The sequence below is a fragment of the Salminus brasiliensis genome, chromosome 3, assembly GCF_030463535.1.
Source record: "Salminus brasiliensis chromosome 3, fSalBra1.hap2, whole genome shotgun sequence".
NCBI classification, from domain to species: domain Eukaryota; kingdom Metazoa; phylum Chordata; class Actinopteri; order Characiformes; family Bryconidae; genus Salminus; species Salminus brasiliensis.
This window is the reverse complement of record NC_132880.1, coordinates 36,119,017-36,139,123: the sequence shown is the minus strand read 5'-3', so window position 1 is coordinate 36,139,123 and position 20,107 is coordinate 36,119,017. Positions and strand designations below refer to the sequence as shown.

At 43.0% G+C, this 20,107-nt stretch overlaps 1 protein-coding gene and 1 long non-coding RNA gene across 2 annotated transcripts; one reads left to right on the top strand and one right to left on the bottom strand.

Moving 5' to 3' along the window:
• Positions 1-2,297: 2,297 nt before the first annotated feature.
• On the bottom strand, positions 2,298-17,632 carry zbtb10 (zinc finger and BTB domain containing 10). The gene is made up of 4 exons (XM_072676016.1): positions 16,660-17,632; positions 11,258-12,179; positions 6,298-6,473; positions 2,298-5,258 (listed from the first exon to the last, which is right to left on the bottom strand). The coding sequence occupies exons 1-4, from the start codon at positions 17,371-17,373 to the stop codon at positions 4,953-4,955; spliced, it is 2,118 nt and encodes a 705-aa protein (XP_072532117.1). The 5' UTR covers positions 17,374-17,632; the 3' UTR covers positions 2,298-4,952.
• Positions 17,633-17,724: 92 nt separating this feature from the next.
• Positions 17,725-19,023, top strand: LOC140551392 (uncharacterized). Its single transcript, XR_011979255.1, has 3 exons — positions 17,725-17,889; positions 18,315-18,423; positions 18,877-19,023. It is a non-coding gene; the product is annotated as an uncharacterized lncRNA (long non-coding RNA).
• Positions 19,024-20,107: the final 1,084 nt, after the last annotated feature.

Genomic DNA, 20,107 nt, shown 5'->3' with positions numbered 1-20,107 from the left:
AATTACACCAGATGCTGCTCAGTGTAGTTATTGGCGAAATATTATTTTTAAATGACTTAATAATCCCATTTTTTAAAGAATAGACAGTATCTGTTATTTGCTCGTATCTGTTATTTGCTCGTATTTGTCGTTGAGTTAATCAATCGGTTTAATAATGCAACGTGTGAAAGACCAATATTGAGACATGTGTGAAGTGGTGCCTTTGATAATTGCCGCGATCTCCACTAGATGGCAGCACATGATGGCGTTTGCTTAGCGATCAAACTTCCAGCAGTTAACCTTCATTTACTGTAACATAAAGCAGGTTAGAGAAATTAATATATTATCATTCTCAACTTAAGTTATTCCAATTTGAGTATATGCTTAAAGGCACGACACAACTGCATGATTGCTCTTATTTATACTGTAGGCAGGGCTCGGTTACCCTGCAGGACTGTGCAGCGTTACTACTACTAGTCAAGATATCAGTCAGATTTATTTGTATAGTGCTTTTTACAACTGTTGTCCTCACAAAGCAGCTTTACATAAATAGTGATTAATAAAAGACAGAGACAAAGAAGAAAGAAGAAAATAACATAAGACATGATGGATCAAAGGCCCCAGTGAGCAGCCAACGGCGACAGAGGCAAGGAAAAACTCCCTCAGAACTGGAGGAAGAAACCTTGGGAGGAACCAAGACTCACAAGGGGGACCCATCCTTCTCTGGCCAGACTATTTAAACATTAATGATAAAAATGACCAAACTAGATACAACAGATAGTTATTAATGGTGATATTAATAGTGGCAGATAGTTACAAGTCCATTTTTTTAGGTTTTAACATGGTCACTAAGCAGGTAGCAGTGGTAGGAGGGTGGGCCGCTGGTCTGCTATGGGTGGTGGTGGGTGGGGGGCCTGCTGGTTGTACTGGTAGGTGGCAGTTGGTTTGACGCAGGTAGAGGGGACCTCAGCGGGCAATCTTCCAGCAGGTTGGGCTGGGTGGCCATTTACTCGGAGAAGGTAAAAAGAGAGAGTTAGTTCTGAGAAGAATTTTATGGAGAGCAGAGAATGTTGAGCAGTATCAGATTGTGTCTGACGACTCCGGCAGGTCTGACTATAACAGCCTAATTAAAAGGAGAGAGCCAGAAGGTAACACAGACACGGGAGCACCCTGAAAACGCCTGTATCTATCTGCTTCACCGTCAACAAACCTGAGTGATCGTGTGTACTACTACTACTAGTCTGTGGTCCTGGGGTGGCAATGGGACCTCTGGAGGTAGCCACAATGTTGTTAGAGTGCACGCATAGCAGATGTTTTATATGCACTTATATTTTACTAATAACAGGCCAAACCATCAGTTAATAGCCTGCATAAATACACATACATGTTGATGGTTAGTCTATTTTGAATAATCTGTATAGTCAAATAGGTTAACAGTAACAATGACAGATTGGGGTCTGTATTCCTCTAAATGAATTTAAAATGATTGAATTATAAATATATAATATTGTTTATTGATTCAAGACTATCAGCATGTTGTTTTTAGATACATTGCCACAGTGAACTCTTTTTTTTTTCTTACAGTTGTCCCAGAGGTGTCACAAAACTTTCAGTTTTTCAGCCATCCCAAACCATATGCCCAAGTGTGTGTAAACACCCCTTCTAGGTTGCACTCATTGCACATACAGATGTTCAGATGCTATTGCCCATAGAATAGGATTCTCTGAAGGAGATAAACATGAACCTGGATGCCTAATGCCAGGCATGCCCCCAGCCCCCCAAACTTCCCCAGCATTGAGCTGTGCAGCAATAGAACTGTGTTGTGTGGAATGATGGTGCTCCAGCCAGTACTTTTGGGATGAGGTGGGGTGGTAACCATCCAACATCCTGACCTCACTAAAGCTCTTCGCTGAATACAATCAATCAACTCCTCTCAGCAAAGATTTTAGTGGACCTCTCTGGAGAGTAGAAAGTTACTCAAACAAAAGCAGGTGAGCAGGTGTCTCAATACATTTGTCAATGTAATGTATTTTAACTTCAAGAGTTAAAAGCTACACAATTAAGGTGCTGTAAATGGTTCTTTGAGCAATGCCATAGAAGAACCAGGTTTGTTATAAATACGCAAGAGTGTCAAGAACCTTTATATGAAGTGATAGTTCCACACTCACACATCTCTCTTACAACCATGGCTCTTAATGGACCCTCAACGTGTGCTTCTATGACCACCCAAAGCACCTGTATTAAGAGTGCATGCTTAACAGGTCGAACGAGAGGGACCTCTCTCCAATGTTAATTCATTTTAGACACAAATCCGCACATCAGAGCAATATCAAAGTTTTATTTTAAAATTTATTATAGAGGAACAGTAGTACAACTGAAACAGAAAGGAGAATGTATTCATCTTAAAATCTTGAAAAACATAAAAAGAGTAACCTGATTTGATTTGTGTTTGAGGTGAGCCCAAGGCCCTGTTTGCATCACTGTAAGATAGTTGAAAAATACATCTTTAAAACGGCTTTAAAAAAATACAGCTGGAAAAAAACCTTCATCTGTAGTGTTCTGTTTTTTTGTTTTTTTTTGTTGGTTATGTCCATATACAGCATAAAATGTAAGGAGCTAGTCGTCTCGAGTTCATCAGATACACAGACAAAATGAGATAGAGAGGAAAGAACCAACAGCGTGTCTGAGTGAACAAGCACACGTGTGAACAGAAACAGGATGGAGAAGACAACAAAAGCCAGGCCAGGGTTTAGAACGAGTTAACTGCAGCCGTGATCCATTACTTAAATCAACAACTTAAATATCTATTCATATTCATATATATATATATATATATATATTTCTTATATACTTTTTAAAGTGTGCACATATACATATACATGCACACACTTTAATATATATCCCTCCCACAGCGATCTGAAGGTGTAAATAATACAAACAGGATGAATATCTTCTATACATCTTAAAATACACTTTCATCTGGAGTAAAGGGAAAGATAAACATACTCTGTATCATTATAGCACTTCAATATATCCACTGCATATGAACAGAAACTGCTGTTCCTAGGTTTCAACCCACAAACAATATTTCTTATAAAATGTTCTTAAGGAAACAAAAGAAAAGAAAAACATCATAGAAAGGACAAATAAACCAATATATGCATCTAAGGTAAAGTGAATGATTTTGGAATAAAAACATTTAAATCTGACAATTACATACACAAGCAAGGATTTACACTAAACAGGTTACCTGGCTTTCTCATACATTAATTCAACATTAATTAAACAACGATTTTGGTAGGACAAATAGAAATTAACAGTCTTGATTGCATTTGAGTCAATATATATATATAATATTAAATAATGAAATGTTTAATAAATTGTGTTTAAAAAAACAAAAACAAACAAATAAAAAAAAGATCCGCATGGACTAAACAGTTTTCTTTTATTTCCATCCAGACCGGCTTTGGGGAAATAAGAAGCGGTAAGTGCGTGTCTATGTTTCTCCATAGAGCTCCACTTTTACATTACCATAACCAAAGTGTTTCTTACACGGCAGCCTTTACACTTATAAAGTCAAATAAAATGATTGTAAATGGTTGGATTGTTGCTATTTTTTTGGGGACTAAAACAGAACTACATACATCCCAATCAATCCATTTTTTCTTTACTAAACCCCCTTACATACATCATTCAAGTGATTATCAGTATGCTCAGTACCTCATCACACCGATTCAGGAAGGTCCGAAACTTTGGGTCGTCTTTACATGTACTGCCGGTAGATTAAAAAAATTAAATTAAAATCAAGCAAAACAAAATTGGTATATGTGTGTGTGTGTGGGTGTGTGTGCATGTGCATTAAATTAAAACAAATAAAAACAATGGCAAAGCATACCTGATAGGCTCTTTAGCACAACAGTGTTACATACAGAGCTGATTAGTATATCTGAGTTGAGTAGGCTTTACGATTATTAACATCATATACAGCTTGTAGGTCCAGTATTTCAAAAAAACAAGCGTTACAGCACCAAACTTTCCATCATTTGGCAAAATTCAAGCTTTAAGTGAATGTCAAAATGCTCTATAAAGTGTTACTGTGATGCTGTGATTCATATAAAGCTAGTAATAATATATTCCCCTTATACTTTCTTTTTTTTTTTTAATATACTTTCTATTTTTCTCTGCTTTACGTTTATTCTCAGCATGTTCAGTAGTTTGTGTCCTGCCAAATCTTGGTGTGCATTCTGCTTGGCACAATGGCACAGCCCCAATATAACTTAAAATCATAAATATGGCTGTGGTCAATCAAAGTCACAAAACAGATTCTTTTGGTTCCAAGATTTGTGCAGGGATAAAGGAAAGGAAATATAGCTCATGACAACTAAAACATATCTACACAACGTGAAAGGAAATATAATCTTCCTGTAGGCAACATCTGCACAATGCTCTGTCTTTCAAATCAGAATAGCCATCTTAGCTGTGGATGTTCAGACACGACAGGAAGCACAGCCTACAACGGAACGTCTCTCTCACCAGACAAAAAGAAAAACAAAAACAGAAAAAAAAACAAAAACAAAATTATATCAATTTAATAAGACCATAATAACTTTCTTCATAAATTAAATAATTAATATTTAAGATGATTGGCCTAACGTAACTTAAAACACTGTACACCATCATACCCTAGAAAAGGAGGAAAAAAAAATACATCACTGAAAAACCTGATTTTCATAAATCATCTCTTTCATCTCAATCAGGCAGTTAGGCCCAGACTCTCAGACACACAATAATCTTTACATCTTGGAGTCCCTATCTACCAAAGCTTTTTTTTTTTTTAAATATATTTTCTCTTTGACATACACGTTACCGTGCGACCACAAGGTTTGATAGCACTTTGGAGTTGTTGATTGTTTCCCAGCTATTTTTTTCTTTGTGTATTTTTTGTTTGTTTTGTTTAAGTTGCATTTTATAACTTAGTCCTCCTCGGGGGTGGCACCTGTGTCACCCTCCCAGTTGGATTGGTCGATTTCGTTGGGCTCCTCCCCATCGCCCTCCTCCGCCATGTCCTCGTCTCCCTCCACCGCTTCTTCGAAGTCATCGTCACGGGCGAATTCCAGCTCCTGCATACCCTCTAGGCCCTCCTGCGTGGCCTGGTGTGAATCGGCACAGTCCACACACACCCCGTAGCGGCGCGAACCGTGCCGGATTCCCACACTAGCAGCCAGCATGAAAATCTTCTTACACACCATGCACTTGTACTTCTTATCCTTCTTGTGCACCTGCAGGAGGGAGAGAGGTATTCAATTATATATATTTTTTTTTTATTACACCTGAAATGAAGACTGAACCTGAGAAACAGGAACCCTGCATTAAAAAAAGAAAGCAAAATGTGTATTCTCTGAGGGATTATTTAAATAAACCTTTAAATAAACATTTAGCCCTCAATCTGTATTGTATCAAAGTTTATACATTTTCCAATACTGGCAATTTGGCAAACTTCACTACACTTTCAGTAGTGTTTTTAAAGGAACATTATGTAGTAAATTTACCTAAAATAATAACATTTTTGATGGTACAATGACAGATAATGAGAGAATGGCCCCTCTGGGACTGGAATGCTGCTACTGCACTATTGAACTTTAGTAGAGCTACACACTTGCATAGTAAGCAAGTAATAGTTGTGAAAAATCCCATAGTATTACTCTGCCACCACAGTCCACGTGCTTTCTTTACTTCAGATGTTAGTTCTGTATATCTCAGCAAATATTGTCAACAAATGCACGTTTATAGTGCTTCATCTGGAGAAGCTCAAAGCATTTACTGCAGTGGCATAAAAGTGCATTACACTTAAATTCTTGCACAACGCTGCTTTAGGTTGACATTGTATTTTGTCTTTATTCTAATAAATCATTGCTTATTTAAAAAATCTTAAATGGAAACTAACTTTAAATGGGCATCAGTATAAAAATGTGTTGGTCAAAGTCCTTTTGGAGCATTTCTACGGATTAAAATTCACATTGTAAAAAATAAATATAAATTAAAAGTAAAAAAAAAAAAAAAAAAATGCATTCATTGAGTTGCAAGATTTTTGTGACAGCAGCAAAATTGGTCAGACAATGATGATTTTTACATTTTGCCCCAGAATTTGTCCCAACTAATCTTTAGCATGACTAACTATCTATTCGCTGGACCAACCAGACTATCTGACTGTCAGATGAGTGCTGTGGAAATTTATTTTTGGTCTTTTCTGAATCAAACATCTAAAATCCCTTTGGTAACACTTTGGTAACACTATGTGCATTTGTGTTTATATCTTACCAAGGAATGTCTCTTGACGTGCTCTCGGCGGGTGAAGAGCTTCCCGCAGATGTCACAGCTGAAGGAGCGCACGCCGGAGTGGATGATCAGATGCCTCTTTAGTGTTCGCCGGTGTTTGGCAATGTAGTTACAGTGGGGACACTTTAGCTTATTCAGAGCAGTGTCGGACGTTTCGCCTAGAAGAGAGAAAACACACGTACCCATGCCATCAGAGTCCTGCTTTTACACCAGTTCCTCCAAAACAAACACCAGGTGATCCGTGAGAGGAGCAGAGGTATCTAGCCTAGTTTCTCTTCTCTTCTCCATTTTGTTTGCAAGCTGTACAGCTCAGTGACCACTCTGTGGTGCGTGACCTATAAATAACACGCAAGAGAGGCTCAGGCAATGGGGCCGTTTTATTATTGTGAGGATATAGTGTTTATGAGTGAGGGGAAAAAACACACTCCCTTCAGCGTTCCTCACAAACAGAGAGCCAAGCAACCTGATGAACTGCCAGTTGCTATGGCAACTCTGTCGCAGAGACCATAACTATATTAGAGTAATGCAATTTTACCAAGAGGGGAGGAGGAGGGAAAAAAAAAAAAAAAAAAAAAAAAAAGTCATGCATGAAGAGAATCCCTATTTGTTTTTTACTTAAAAAAAAAAAAAAAAAAAATAAACATTTTGCAGGATGGAGATGGAGTTGGAATCAGGGCTCCAATGGCAGCACTCCTTTTCAATGCTCTTAAAAGCATGCAGCACACACCCCAGTCCTGTTGGGAGTGGCGTCTGGCCTGCTATGGTTAAGCAGAGCACGACTCCCTGTACTACAGCATGCTGAATGGGGGAGTCCAGCTTTGTTTAAGCCAAAAGGGCCCAAACAAAAAAGGTCGTCAAGCAGGTTGCCAAGGGCCTGACGAGAGCCAGATCACCTGGGAATTCAACTGAGACTCCACACACCACCGTGTGGGCTGAAGAAGAGCTGCCAGCAAATCACAGGTTCTTCTGTTTCCCCCCTGTTATGCAGCCTTAAAATTAAAGTTCAATCTGTCGCTATGTGCTAGTCAGGAACACACCTAGGATCAGACTTTGCCATTAAAATATTACTCAGGATGGTTAATCATCAAACTAGAGATTCAAGCGGCCCAAAGCTGTTTTGGCGTGAGAAAAGAAACCACTGGGACTGCACACGTCACTAGCTCATGCAGTGTCGTGTCACGAAGAGCAAACAAGGCCGTGCATGGGCAGTATGATATTGATAAGATTCAGTACAGTTATATGAAATCAGTATCCCATTATCAGATCATGTTTACGTTCACGAATAACGACCTTGTTCCGTCGCCTTTGTAATTAAACAGAACACCAAAATGAAATGTTAACCAGGCAACTTATTATTGATTCTGTTTTTAAGGGTGCCTTTACATGCACAAAATGTGATTTAAAAAAAAAACTACAAGCAAAAAAAGACGACACTGGCTTCATCTCACGTCCTGCTGTAAAGACATAATGGTTGTTCCCCAACAGTATCACTAAAACCGAACAGCAATCATGCCATTACACAAAGAAAAGCCGACAAATCACCCAGCACTGCCCTTATTATTCCCCCAACACTCTCCTTGCTGGGAATCTTGGAGGCTTTTCTGTGGGACTGGGCTGGCCAGCTTGGTGAGGGTACACAATGGGAGAGGACAGTAATGGGCTGAGGGTCTGAGTGGTCTCCACCCAGTAATTGCTCCATCTGTACACTAGCCTAAAGCCCTTGAGGACATATGCATTTACTGGTACAACTACTACCGCCACTTTGTAACTCACTGTTGATCACAATTAAAACACGTCCTGAAATATACACCATAAATATCTGTCCTCAGTCTCAGCCACCTTGTACAAGTTCTAGACCACCTTTGTTGGTGTATGTGTGTGTATGTATCAGTGTGTGGATATAATGTGTCAATGACTGACAGAAGTCCTAACAGTGGATCATCTTTCAGGGGGCAGGTTAAGGGGGCCGGCAGGCCAAAGCTGTTAGATCCCACTGTAAAGGCCTGTACTGTGGGCCTGTTCTGCCTGGGTCAATATTTGGAATGGCAGGGACGGACGCTCTGCATTAGGGAGGATTAGGGCGGGACGACCCCTGGCAGCTTTGCACCTCCCGAGAACTGGGGGAAGTGCTTGTGGGAGCGTGTGGATGTGCGCGTGTGTATGTTTAGCTGCGGCAGTTGCAAACGGTTTGGAAGCCATTCAAGTATTTACGACAGCGAATCCTGTTCTGGGCAATGTAGAGAGACCAGACAGGTTCTTACAACAAATACAACCAACCAACTCTACCAGACCTTTCTCCAGTTTTTAGAGATGAACCACAGAAAAAAAACACTCGTCACACATGGTATCTCTACAACAGCCATTAAGCAACACAGTGTGTAAAGGAAAAGCTTTGAGTGTAAAAGGAAGTAGGCTGTGTGTCAACTGTGTGTCAATACGGTCCTCTCCCTTGCACACGAACGCACCAAAGCGTGTGCCATGGGCATCAGGCCGCTCCATATTAAAGTGCCCTGAGGAATAGGAGCTAAGCGCATTTGAGAGCATTTAGGGAGCCTGAGGGAAGAATGTTTCCCCAGCTTTACTTCATTATCCCGTATTAAGAGAACACGTCGGTGGTGGAGGGAAGAAGGGAAGAAAAAAAGAAGAAAAAAAAAAGAAAGGAAGAAAAAGAAGCGCACCCCTTCTCTGTACCACACCACTTAATACATGATATCATTTCACGCTCCGCTGTGCTTAATGGGGAGAGAGTCTGAGAGCTTGACAGCTCCACAGGCTGGAGATTACGCAGGTTTGTGTGGTATGAGGCAGGCGAAGAGGCGGCCAGCTTAATAAGGACACAGGCACACTGACTGGCCCTCTAATTAAAAGGAGAGATGGCTCGTGGCCCTGCAAACTACACACACCCCAGCCACGCAGTTCAGCAGAAAAGCAATCTTGATGTAAGACCATGGTTGGCAGGGTGCCATAAGCAAAGGTCGGGGCATGACTATGTGAGTGCGTGTGTAAGAATGTGCTTAAGCAATATAGGAGATGTCCCTGTTTACAGGAAAAGGCCTCCAGCTAGCTATGGCAGACATAACGAAGCTAAAGAAGAAGGAGCATCTTAGACTAGGGGAATCGTTCCAGTGACAAAGCAAAGCAAACAGTGGACATTCCAGAAATATTTGTAGATATTTTTGGATATCATGGATATGCTCATCTGTCAGCAGAACCAGAACTAAAAAGAAACCAAAACCGTTTAACATTTGAGATCACTTGCAAAGATTGTGATAGGTACTGCTAGGTACTATGCTCTAAGCTTAGCTTCTTGCATTCTCTCAAAGATATATACAGCCAATTATCCACGGTGCTGATGTGTCCTTAACTACAACTTAACAGTTATTATTTTCAAAATTACATACAAAAACCAAATGACTAGTTCCCTTCTTTAAGTTGCACACATCGCTGACACAGATGTGCAAGTGCACACACACAGCTGGTCTAGTCCCTGTAGAGAAGTGCTGCCAATAGAATAGAACTGAACATATTGGCGTCATGGCTAAGACCAGGTGTGGGCTGGAGGGGTACACAAAGCACCCCAGTATTAAGCTGTGGAGCTATGTTCACTGGTATGATGGTGCTCCATCCAATACTTTTGGGACAAGTTGGGGAGTTGGGGATGAGGTGGGGTGGTGATCACCCAACATCCTGACTTCACTAACGCTTGCAGAATGCAATCAAATCCTTACAGCAATGCTTCAAAATCTAACTGAAATCCTTTGCCTGGACAGTAAAGACTCAAACAAGAAGATTTAACAATTTTCTAAATACCCTTGATTTCAGAGGAAACAATGAGTGAGCAGGTGTCCCAATACTTTTGTCCATATAGTTTAGGTTATCATATACAGCAGCACCATGTTTAGGCCAAGGTTTTATCAGTACCGTAAGTAATGCACACATACATTCAGGTGGGAGTTAAATTCCAAGAAATTAACCTTCATTTAGAGAGAGTGTCTACCATGAATAGAGGGTAAATCATGAATATAATATGCAAAAAAACTCTAGGTTTATGGATAATAAAAAAATTGTTAAAGATGTTAAAGATATATATGTTAAAGATATTTCCTCATACAAGCCAATTCAGTCTAAGATATTTCAGTTACTCGTTTGAAATTAATTGGATAGCAGGATGGATAGCTGTTCATGAAATAATAATAATTAAGATAAAGCATTTTGTGCTCTCCCTGAACGATACACTTCTCCCTGTCACTAGATACACTTCAGAAGAACTCATGTACACACATCACATACATTTTAGGAGAATGCTGTAGATAAAGTCCCAGCAAACTGCCCAAAATTGATTCGCTCATAAAAATAGTGTTTCAGGTGGTTCTTTGAGCGATACCATTGAAAAACCACTTTTGGTTCCATAAATAATCATGTTTTTAGAGGCGTGTCTGCCTTTCAAAAGGTCTTTACCAATTTACCAGTTCTTCACTCTCACACTCTACTCACATCTCTGCTACAAACATGGTTCTTTATGGAACCCAGAGTGTTTTCTTTAAAGAGTGTAGAAGTTTCATTAAAAAGTCTGCTTGCGAAAGCAGAGGTAAATGCTGTGTGTGTGTGTGTGGAGTCAAGGACACAAGTACCAACTATTTAACATAACAGCCACCACTCAAAACAGAGCTGCTGCCTTATTCAAATAAAGCCCTGGGCCTCAGCCTCAGAAACGTTGAATACAAAAGGCATTAAAAGCACACCTGCATGAGAGCACAAAGCTCATTTTGCTTTCATGTGTGTCCTCTTAATAGTAAAAACATTTTCAGCTGAAAGGAAGAGCAGCTGAATTTGATCTGCTGTGACCCCATCCAAAATGGCAGCCCCTGTTTTCTTAGGAAGAGCCATTTTGTGTGTATATGTGAGTTTAGAGTGTTTGTAATGTGAGGACACGTGACTTTACCTGTGCTCTCTGAGAGATAAGAGTAGTCCTCTCTTGTAAAAGAAGCGGACGGCTGGATGAACATGCCCTCGTCGAAGCCCTCCTCCGGTTCGGGCGGGATGTTATAGACGAAGCGTCTGGCGATTTGCTTTTTCCGCCTGCCGCTGCCCGGCTCTGGTCGCTCCTCCCTCTTTACCGCAGCTCCAGTGCCCGGGGCTGGCTCGTTCCAGACGAACACCGGCCCCGGGCCCTGTGGCTCCGTCTCCGTGGATTCTGAGGAGTTATCCCCTCCCCAGCCCGAGCTTCCCAGGGCGCAGCCCTCCCCCGCCGATACGTCCACGTCGCTGGGCTCCTCCTTCACTTGCCCACTGGCCTTAATGGACAGTTCGGACAGAATGCTGGTGGCCCAGAAGTAGCTGGGCTTCTTATCAGCACCCTGACTGTCCTTAGGCACCGTCCGCCGCTTGTTGTAGTCCACTACAACAGAGTCGGGGGCTTCTTGCTTGATGCTGATGTTTAGGGCATCTTTGATGAAGGCGCGGCACGACTGCACCACTTCGGTCATCTGCAGGTAGCTGGCCACGGACATCACCTCGATAGCGTTCTGGCTGGTCAGCAGCAGGTTGCCGGAGTACAGGAAGTCCAGAATAACCGAGAAACCCTGCACGGCTGCCACGTCTAGGTGCGTGATGGTGGTTTGGTCACAGCTTTCGCTTTTGGTCAGGCAGTAGAGGGTCTTGAAGTAGCGGCTGCCCGCAACCAGGATGTTTTTGTGAGCCCTGAACACCTGGCCGCACACCACGATGTTGACATCGCAGAGGATGCCACTTTTACGCTGCTTGTCCAGCTCCTGGAGCAGCTGGTAGCAGTAGGAGTTTTCATTTGGCCTGCTCCTGTAGTCATCGACCTCTATGCCCTCACCGCCTTCCGGCCTCTCCGTCTCCTAGTAGATACGAAAAAAAAAAGCAACAAAACACACACACACACACACACACACACACACACACACACACACACACACACACACACACACAGAGACAAACAGTGTTAGTGCACAGTGTAAACTCAAGGTGGTGGGTGTTTGGTGACACCACCACAACAGTGGAACTGGTTTGACCAGCTCTCAAACTGCAGCTCTGGTGGAACTGTATAAGGCTGAAACCCCACCACTCAAACACAAACTGTATGACAAGACACACCCTTTGCAAACCATTTCACTCACTCAGCTAATGCTCTTAAAGCTGAAAGACTCATCAGGCCAACACCCTCTCGCTACACCAGATCTTACTGCTGATGAACCTCTAACGAATGAAAAAGAGTAGCAGAACAGACTGGTACCTATCACAGGGAGTACATGCGCGCACTACATTTCTGAATTGCAAAGCAGATGTCCTAATCCATGGAGTCATTTATACCACTCAGGCCCAGCATTTTTCCCCTCCTACCACACAGCTGTGTTTTTTGCTCGAGTAATTCAGATTAAATCCATTTCTCAGGGGCGGAGGCCATCCCAGCCCCCCTCCTCCACACTGCAGCCCTTGTCCGGGTGGACGGGGTTTATTACTGTAACGTGGCTCCAGCAGCAGCCAGCCCAACCAGTGGACAGAGAGAGGAGAGATAGAGGGCAACCCCATTTCTCCACACAATGCCAGCCCTTTCCTCCAGGCTCATTGTTCAGTGCTGTTTTTAATGCTACACTGAGGCTTTGTGCAGCTTGCGCTCAGATTCTTGTGCCATAGCACACATCCACAAAGACGAAGAAAGCAAAGGTCTAGAATTATTTTGTTAATGGAACCATCAAGGTAACTATGCTGCCTTTACAGAAGAACCGAAACTAGAAGGCATAACTCAATGGGGGCAGATGGAGACAGGTTTGAGCGAATAGGGGGGGGGGGGTGTGGTGGAGGAGGGGTTGATATGGGAATGGCTGTCAGTTTGTGGTGTCATATTGTTCTCCATTGTTTTTCTGCTTTGCCTCAAGCAACTGTTTGTTTCGGGGAAAGGCTTTGACACCATGCCTAGCCTTGCTGTGGTAAGAGGGACAGAAGTGGTGTTAGTCAAAATACTGAGCAGAGAGGCGGGGGAACCCAAACTGGTCCAAAATCCACTGTTCTCTCTTTCACACTGTCTCTCTGCCTCTGCTCATCCTTTCTCCAGATGTGCCACGTGTTAACACCGAGCTGGAGAACAGATGCTTTCAGAGGAGCCCCAACACTAGCTGTTCAAATGAGGCTGTGGTGACAGTCGACTTTTGACGTGGCCCTTTTTTTTTCCCCACGGACAAGAATTCTTAAGCCTTTGACGGCTAAACAAGGAAAGAATGGAAAAATCTAAATGACGCAGCCTTAATAAACTGGGCTCTAGTAATAAAATTGTAATAAAACTATAAATGACCAATATAACAGTTAGCTAGATGCGAACTAGAAGCGTTATTAAAAAAAAGAAGAAGGAAAAAAAAAAAAAAAAAAAAAGACCCTCTCAAAGTGTGTCACACATGAAACCCACAGTGGTTTCTCCCTTTCTGGTTTCACACCTCAGACTTTCGGTTTGATGTGGAACAGGAACACAATACAACCACCACCACCAATACTGCCCCCCACGTTTGCAGCTCTGCGCGCGCCTTTTAGAGACCTGTTACTATGTCATCCAGTAGCTCACTGTAAACTCAAAATGCCTAAAATTGTAAACAAGAGTACCCACCCAAAATGTAAACAAGTCGCCTCATAAACGTGTTTACCTCCCAAGTCTGTCATACGACTATACATTAGACATGGGGGTCTTCACACGCAAGTATGCATAGCATGGGCATACAGTTTTCATGTTCATCTGCTACTGTCGTACACAATTGGGGATCGATAAAGCAGAACAATAACTATCTGTACTTATCTATCAAAGGGACCGAAAGTGTCCCCCCCAGACTATGGGGACAGCAGTTTTGTTTTCCTTGTGCATACCCAACCCTGGGCCAGCCTACCCCTGAGGCCAGAGCAGGGTCCCCTCACCCAGCCCGTCTCACAGATGCACGAACAATGTAGCAGTGTGCTTGACCCAAGGTGTGGGTGGAGAACACCAGGCTCTGGGCCTCCCAACAATGTAGAGAGCTCATCGATGGAGAATTCCACAGAGTTCTTCCCCCCAATACACACAGGCCTACATTTCACAAGAGGCAGACAGGGGTTGGGTGGAGACACTGTCTCTTCTAAAGCCTCCCTAACAAGAGAAGCAAGGGATGGCAACTTTGAGGACAATGGCCAGACTCAAGAGCGAAACAACCCAGATACCCCCTATTTGGTTAATTGAGTTACGACCACTGCCCGAACCAGACCTGGACAGGCAAAGACATTTTGACCTATTGTCTGGGACACAGCTGAGAGGTACAACACACCAGCACAATTCAGACTTACAGCCCTGCTGAAGAGGCTCCCGGACATATATTTTCCCATAAAAAGACATGCTAAACACTACCCTATGGCAATTCATCCCCTTTTTGAAACCATGGTATTAGCCCACCTTTCCTGCACCCGCCTGAACTGACCTCAGTCCTGGAGCATTTCCTGGCCAGCCCATTGAAAATTACAAAGCAAAAGTAAATAGTAAAGATAGGGGTAACTGCATGAAATCATGAGATGTTAAAAACAAACACACCAGCAGAAAGTAGTGGTAAAGGAGCAGTGCCAGGGCTGATACTAATCTAAAACAGCGTCTTAACCCTTCTGTTGCTAGGGAGGAGCCCATAATCCCTCCTACTGCTTTCCTCCCTAATTAGCAAAGGGTATAAATTGAGTTGCAGGAACGCTTTAAGTCATCCTGATTAGTATGAACAACTGGCTGCACTTGCAACGCTGTCCTCAGGGATGTTATTAACAAATGAATCAAATGCACCCTGGTCATACGTTCAGGGGCTCTAATCGCATGTAGAATTCGACCACTTTCCGATCTGCCTTTCAGAAAGCCCAGCCATCAGATTGACAAGCATTTATTCACAACTTCCGGCTATGGTGCTGAAGGGTCTTCTGAATAATGGCGTCCGCATGAGGACACAGATTAAGGACTCATTATAAAGAATTAATCCCCACCACAGCTCCAAACATATGCCTCAAAATGATCACAGGCACACTATTGATCTCAATTCAATACCGGGTTGAGGAGGGAGGGGGACACCAGGTCAAAGGGTCACATGCTAAATTTATTTATACTTGCCCTCATAGTGATCGCCCAGGTGCGTGCCACACAGCGAGCATAGCTGTCATAGTACGCTCAATTTAGGGGGTGCTTCTGGCCAAACTGAGTGATGTATCAGTCCTGGATCTTGGAGATCTGTCTAAAACAATGCCTTTGATTTAGGAGCCCTAAAGGGGAAGATGAGATGTGCCAGAGGTCACTTTTACAGCCAGGGAGCAGAGAGGGGGTTGGGCTGGGCTGGGGCTCCCCAAAGCCTGCTGGTCGAGCTCTTGCCATCACGACCTCCCTGGTAATCAACTCTGGTTGCCAAGGCAACTAAGGTTGATAATTGCAGTTCAATGCATGCATGGAGTAAACTGGTCCAATACAAAGGAGGAGGGGGGGGGGGGGCACACACCCTCACCTCTGAGCCAAGATTAAAGGGGTTACACTCAAAACATTGCGACATAATTCAGTCTAGTGTACTTTTGGTAAAACATTTTAGAAAGAGATATGCTTTTAAACGTCCCAAGACAGACAATACAGTGTTATGGACTAACTTAGCCCTCATAGTCAAAACGTCTTAAAGACAATCTCAGATTTACACAGATGGTGTGTAAGGTTAACTACGCTGCAGTTTAAGAATACATGTTCGAGCTAGTTAACGTTACACAGTTAAGCCTGTTCAGTATGTCTTATCGACATGACTAGACTATCAAGTATTTCCAGTATTAAGGACCAACCTTTGAGCCAGATTATTTAGCTAAGATTAAATTAAGTAAAATGTATCGTAAATTTGATTAGAAGACATGTCCGTAAATACCCAGTAACACATTCAATCTGAACAGCACTGAAAAGAGACGATTTAACGACTGTAGAAAACTGTCACTGAGAAAAGTCACAAAGCTAGCTAGCTAGCTGGATCCCCAGGACAGGGAGCTAGCTATAGCTAGGTAGCTAGTTAGCTCGAATGCTAAAGCACATAGCAACGTTTCCCTCAGCAGCGGCAGGGTAGCTAGCTAGCTTAGCATCGACCTAGCTAGCTATCTAGCTAGCTGGCTGGCTAAGCTAACACAGCCGTTAGCGCGATCATTCTTGCGAAGGAAGACGACAGCATTAAAAACGTTAAGGGAATATATGACCCAAGTAATTCAACTACGCTCGTTTTTTTCGTTGGAACACGTAGCTATCTACTTTACAACGTCGTGATAATGTTGACAAGCACAAACTCAAAGCGCCGTCTGTGTCCCGAGTAACTTTACCTGTTTGGTCGGGTCGTTCCTGCCGTGCTCCGAGGACAGGTGATGTCTGAGTAGCAAGGGCCGCTTGTAGTTTCGGCTGCCTTTCACCAGCTCGTCGCTGTTGTTAGTGGCAATGTTGTGACACCAGGAGCAAGACATGAGCCCCGTCTCTCGGCTAAATTTCAGCCAGGGAAACTCCTGAAGCCAGGAGGCTTGGAAAAGCGAGTGTTTCTGAAGCAGCGTCTGTGGTCTCATCTCTACCCAGGGCTTTCTGGCGCCTGTCTCCTCCCGGTCCCCGCCGCTCCCTGCTTCGCCTCGGTCTCGGTCGTCCTCGGATCCCGTGGCGCCGCTGCCAGCCCCGTCCTCGCTGTTCACGCCGTTGCCGGCCGTCCAGCTCTCGCCCTCCTCTCCCGCGACGTTAGCAGCCGTCCAGCCGATGCTGTCAACGTCTTTCCCGGCTGTCCATCGACCCCCTTCCGGATCTTCCTCCTCCTTTGCCTCCGGCTCTGTGCTGTCGCTGACGGACCCCCCGCCCTCCACTTTCCCCGGCGACGGTCCTTTCGCTCCCAGATCTCTGTCCTCCTCCTGATCCGGCCTGTTCCCGTTTAAATGCCGATCTTGCCAGGCCTGGGCCTCCCAGCTGTTACCGTTGCTGCCTCGGACACCACTGGAGCCGGTCACGGTTGATCCACCTCCTCGGAAAGCCAGCGACCTGCGGTTTCGTTCCCCGGACATTTTTCCTTAATAAATTAGAGCCTACTTTCCCAACGATGTTATAAATATAATCTAGTTTTAGACCGGCTAAACACGATTACAAAAATCGTTGTCTAAAATGAAACACCCCGCATCGAAATGTTGGGTTTTTTTCGCGCTTTGGCCTCCCGGAGAGAGTATGTAGGTTATGCGGAAATAAATAAGGGTTTTAAAGGCATAATGAATTTGAGGGTTTCTGGCTCCGTCCGCGCAGGCCCCGCAGAGGTCGAATGGCAACGACTTTCCCCACAATGCACCTCGCTTCGAGTGAGGGGGGTCGGGGGGCACTTAAAGGAGGATGGGTGGGGGGTAACTGGAACAGTGAGGGGGGCATTTGTGTTCGCGGAGTGCACCCACGGCTCCCTCCCCGAGCACGCTTTTCATCTTTGGGAGTCGCTTGTCTTGAACTAATAAGCGTGTTGTCCGCCGGGGAGCGGCGTTACTGACTCCCAGCGCCGTGTTTGTTTTTAACACAGAGAGAAGAAAAGCAAAGGGCAGGTGAGGGGAGAACCGAGGAAAGCAGAGGGTGTAGTGCATTGTTGTTTCTTACAGGTGGTGACAGGGGTGACTTTTTGCCCCCCCCCCCCAAAAAAAAAAAAAAAAAAAAAACAAACAAAAAAAAACATAGTATTTTAAAAGAAATGGTACAAATTCTGACAAATATTTTAATTAATTAAGTGCACGCACAGTAGATATATGGGTAAACTAAAGTCTGCATGGCTGACTACGTGTTTTTAATAAATGTAATTATAAATACACATAATAAAAAAATAATTTGTGAGGATTTGTTCGTCATGATTAGTTGCTTTTGTATATGCATGTCTGTATGTGTGCGTGAATGTATAATTAATGTATTAATTGTGTGCTGATAAATGGGCTTATTCATTTAAACTGTCAGGTTTATATTTGTTCATGTCACCCAGCAGGTGTCGGGCTTTTCTCTGTGCAGCTTCAGCTCACTTACAGCTGCGGTTATGGCAGACCCCGTGTCCGCTCAGAAGGGCCTGTGGGGTCCTGTTTCCGTGCTAACAGGTACACATACCTGAGATCTGGTTTCTGGTAGTTTGCCTGAATAAAAAGCTTTATAAAACAAGAGAGAGTGATATGTTTGTGAAATGTCTTCTGCACTTGTACATGTTTGCTGACGAATATAAAAAGTTACAACGTTAATGAATACACACTTCTGTAAAGTACTGTTAAAAAGAGAAGAGAGGTATTCATATTTGTGAATAGGCTGGATGCATAGTTTGAATACCTGATAATTGTCTCTGTGTGACAACAGTATAGTATATAGCTTTGATAGTATATAGAAATAGCATATACAGATGGGGCAGTCCTTTCACCAGCCAAAAGTTGGGGTCAGTGGAAACACAAATTAGATATACTGCATTAAGTGATTAAGTGATCATCCGAAACAGATGCCCTTCTTCCATTACTCGATGTGAAAAGTCCAGATGCTTGATTTTTCCTATTGTTCCTCCTCAGACCACTGTCAGTAGTTACCCTCTGCGAATGACCAGGAGCACCCCACAAGCCTTGCAGTTTCAGGAAGGCTCTGGATATGACTCTTCAGCCGTTGTCAAAATTACTCACTGACCATTTCTCCTGCATCAAACATGTTGACTACTGAGAACTGAGGGGTTTTTTTTTTCTTTCTAAAAAGTGTCCACAAATGGATAAAAAGATATATACACCAAATGTCCAAATGTTTGTGGACATCCTTTCTAATAAATCGCTTTTAGCTACATCACGTTGTACCCATTACTGCCACAGATATGCAAATGCACACACGCTCAGCTTGGCTAGTCCCACAACATTGAGCTGTGGAGCAGTGGAGCAGCTGAGTTCTCTGGAATGATGGTGCTCTATTTTTGGGATAAGTTGTGGAGTTGGGGATGAGGTGGGGTTGTGATCATCCAACACCCCGACCTCAACCAATACTTTTGTCCATATAGTGCCTCACGATGAAGGTCTGCCAAAGGTTATTGGCTGTTATTGAGTTTGGAGATAAAAATGACAAATTGAGCTGCTGTAATAGAATTCTTTTCGTGCTGTAGCGCCACCTATCGATCAAAGTGCACCACAATCTACATGCGACCTCACCACACCCTGCACCCGTTTAAAGCTTGATAAGGGCTGAAGGAAGCGCTGAGGATTTAGACCTCTCTCTTTCTTTAACTCTTTATCTCTGTTTTCCACTCTTGTCCACTAAACGTTTTTGGGGTGTGGTATCGAAAAGTAGTCGTAAAATTGAGAGTCTTGTCAGAACCTTGAAATTTAAGTACCTTTTTTGCAGATCAAAATTTAGTTAATTAAACAGTGTTAGTAGCCAAAATGACTAATTCGGGTCTAAAGAGAGAAATTAAAGAAAAGTAGTGATTCTGTATGCTGTAATTTTGACGGCCCCCAAAAAACATTGGTCTGTTTACTCACAGCGCCCCTATTGACCTCTTAGTGTAATTTTGCCTCTCTGAGATGGGGTGTCGCACAGGCAATTTTCTTTCATCGAGTTAATCAAGTGTGCATCTAGTGTGTTAATCTAGCTGCACGTTTTTGTGACCTGCTGCATGAATCAATGCTAAAATCAAGACACCTACCAACATTATTATTATTATTATTATTATTATTATTATATATATATATATATATTGCAATGATATTATTAATAATATGACTAATAATAATAAAAATAATAATAATGTACAATTCCACGCAC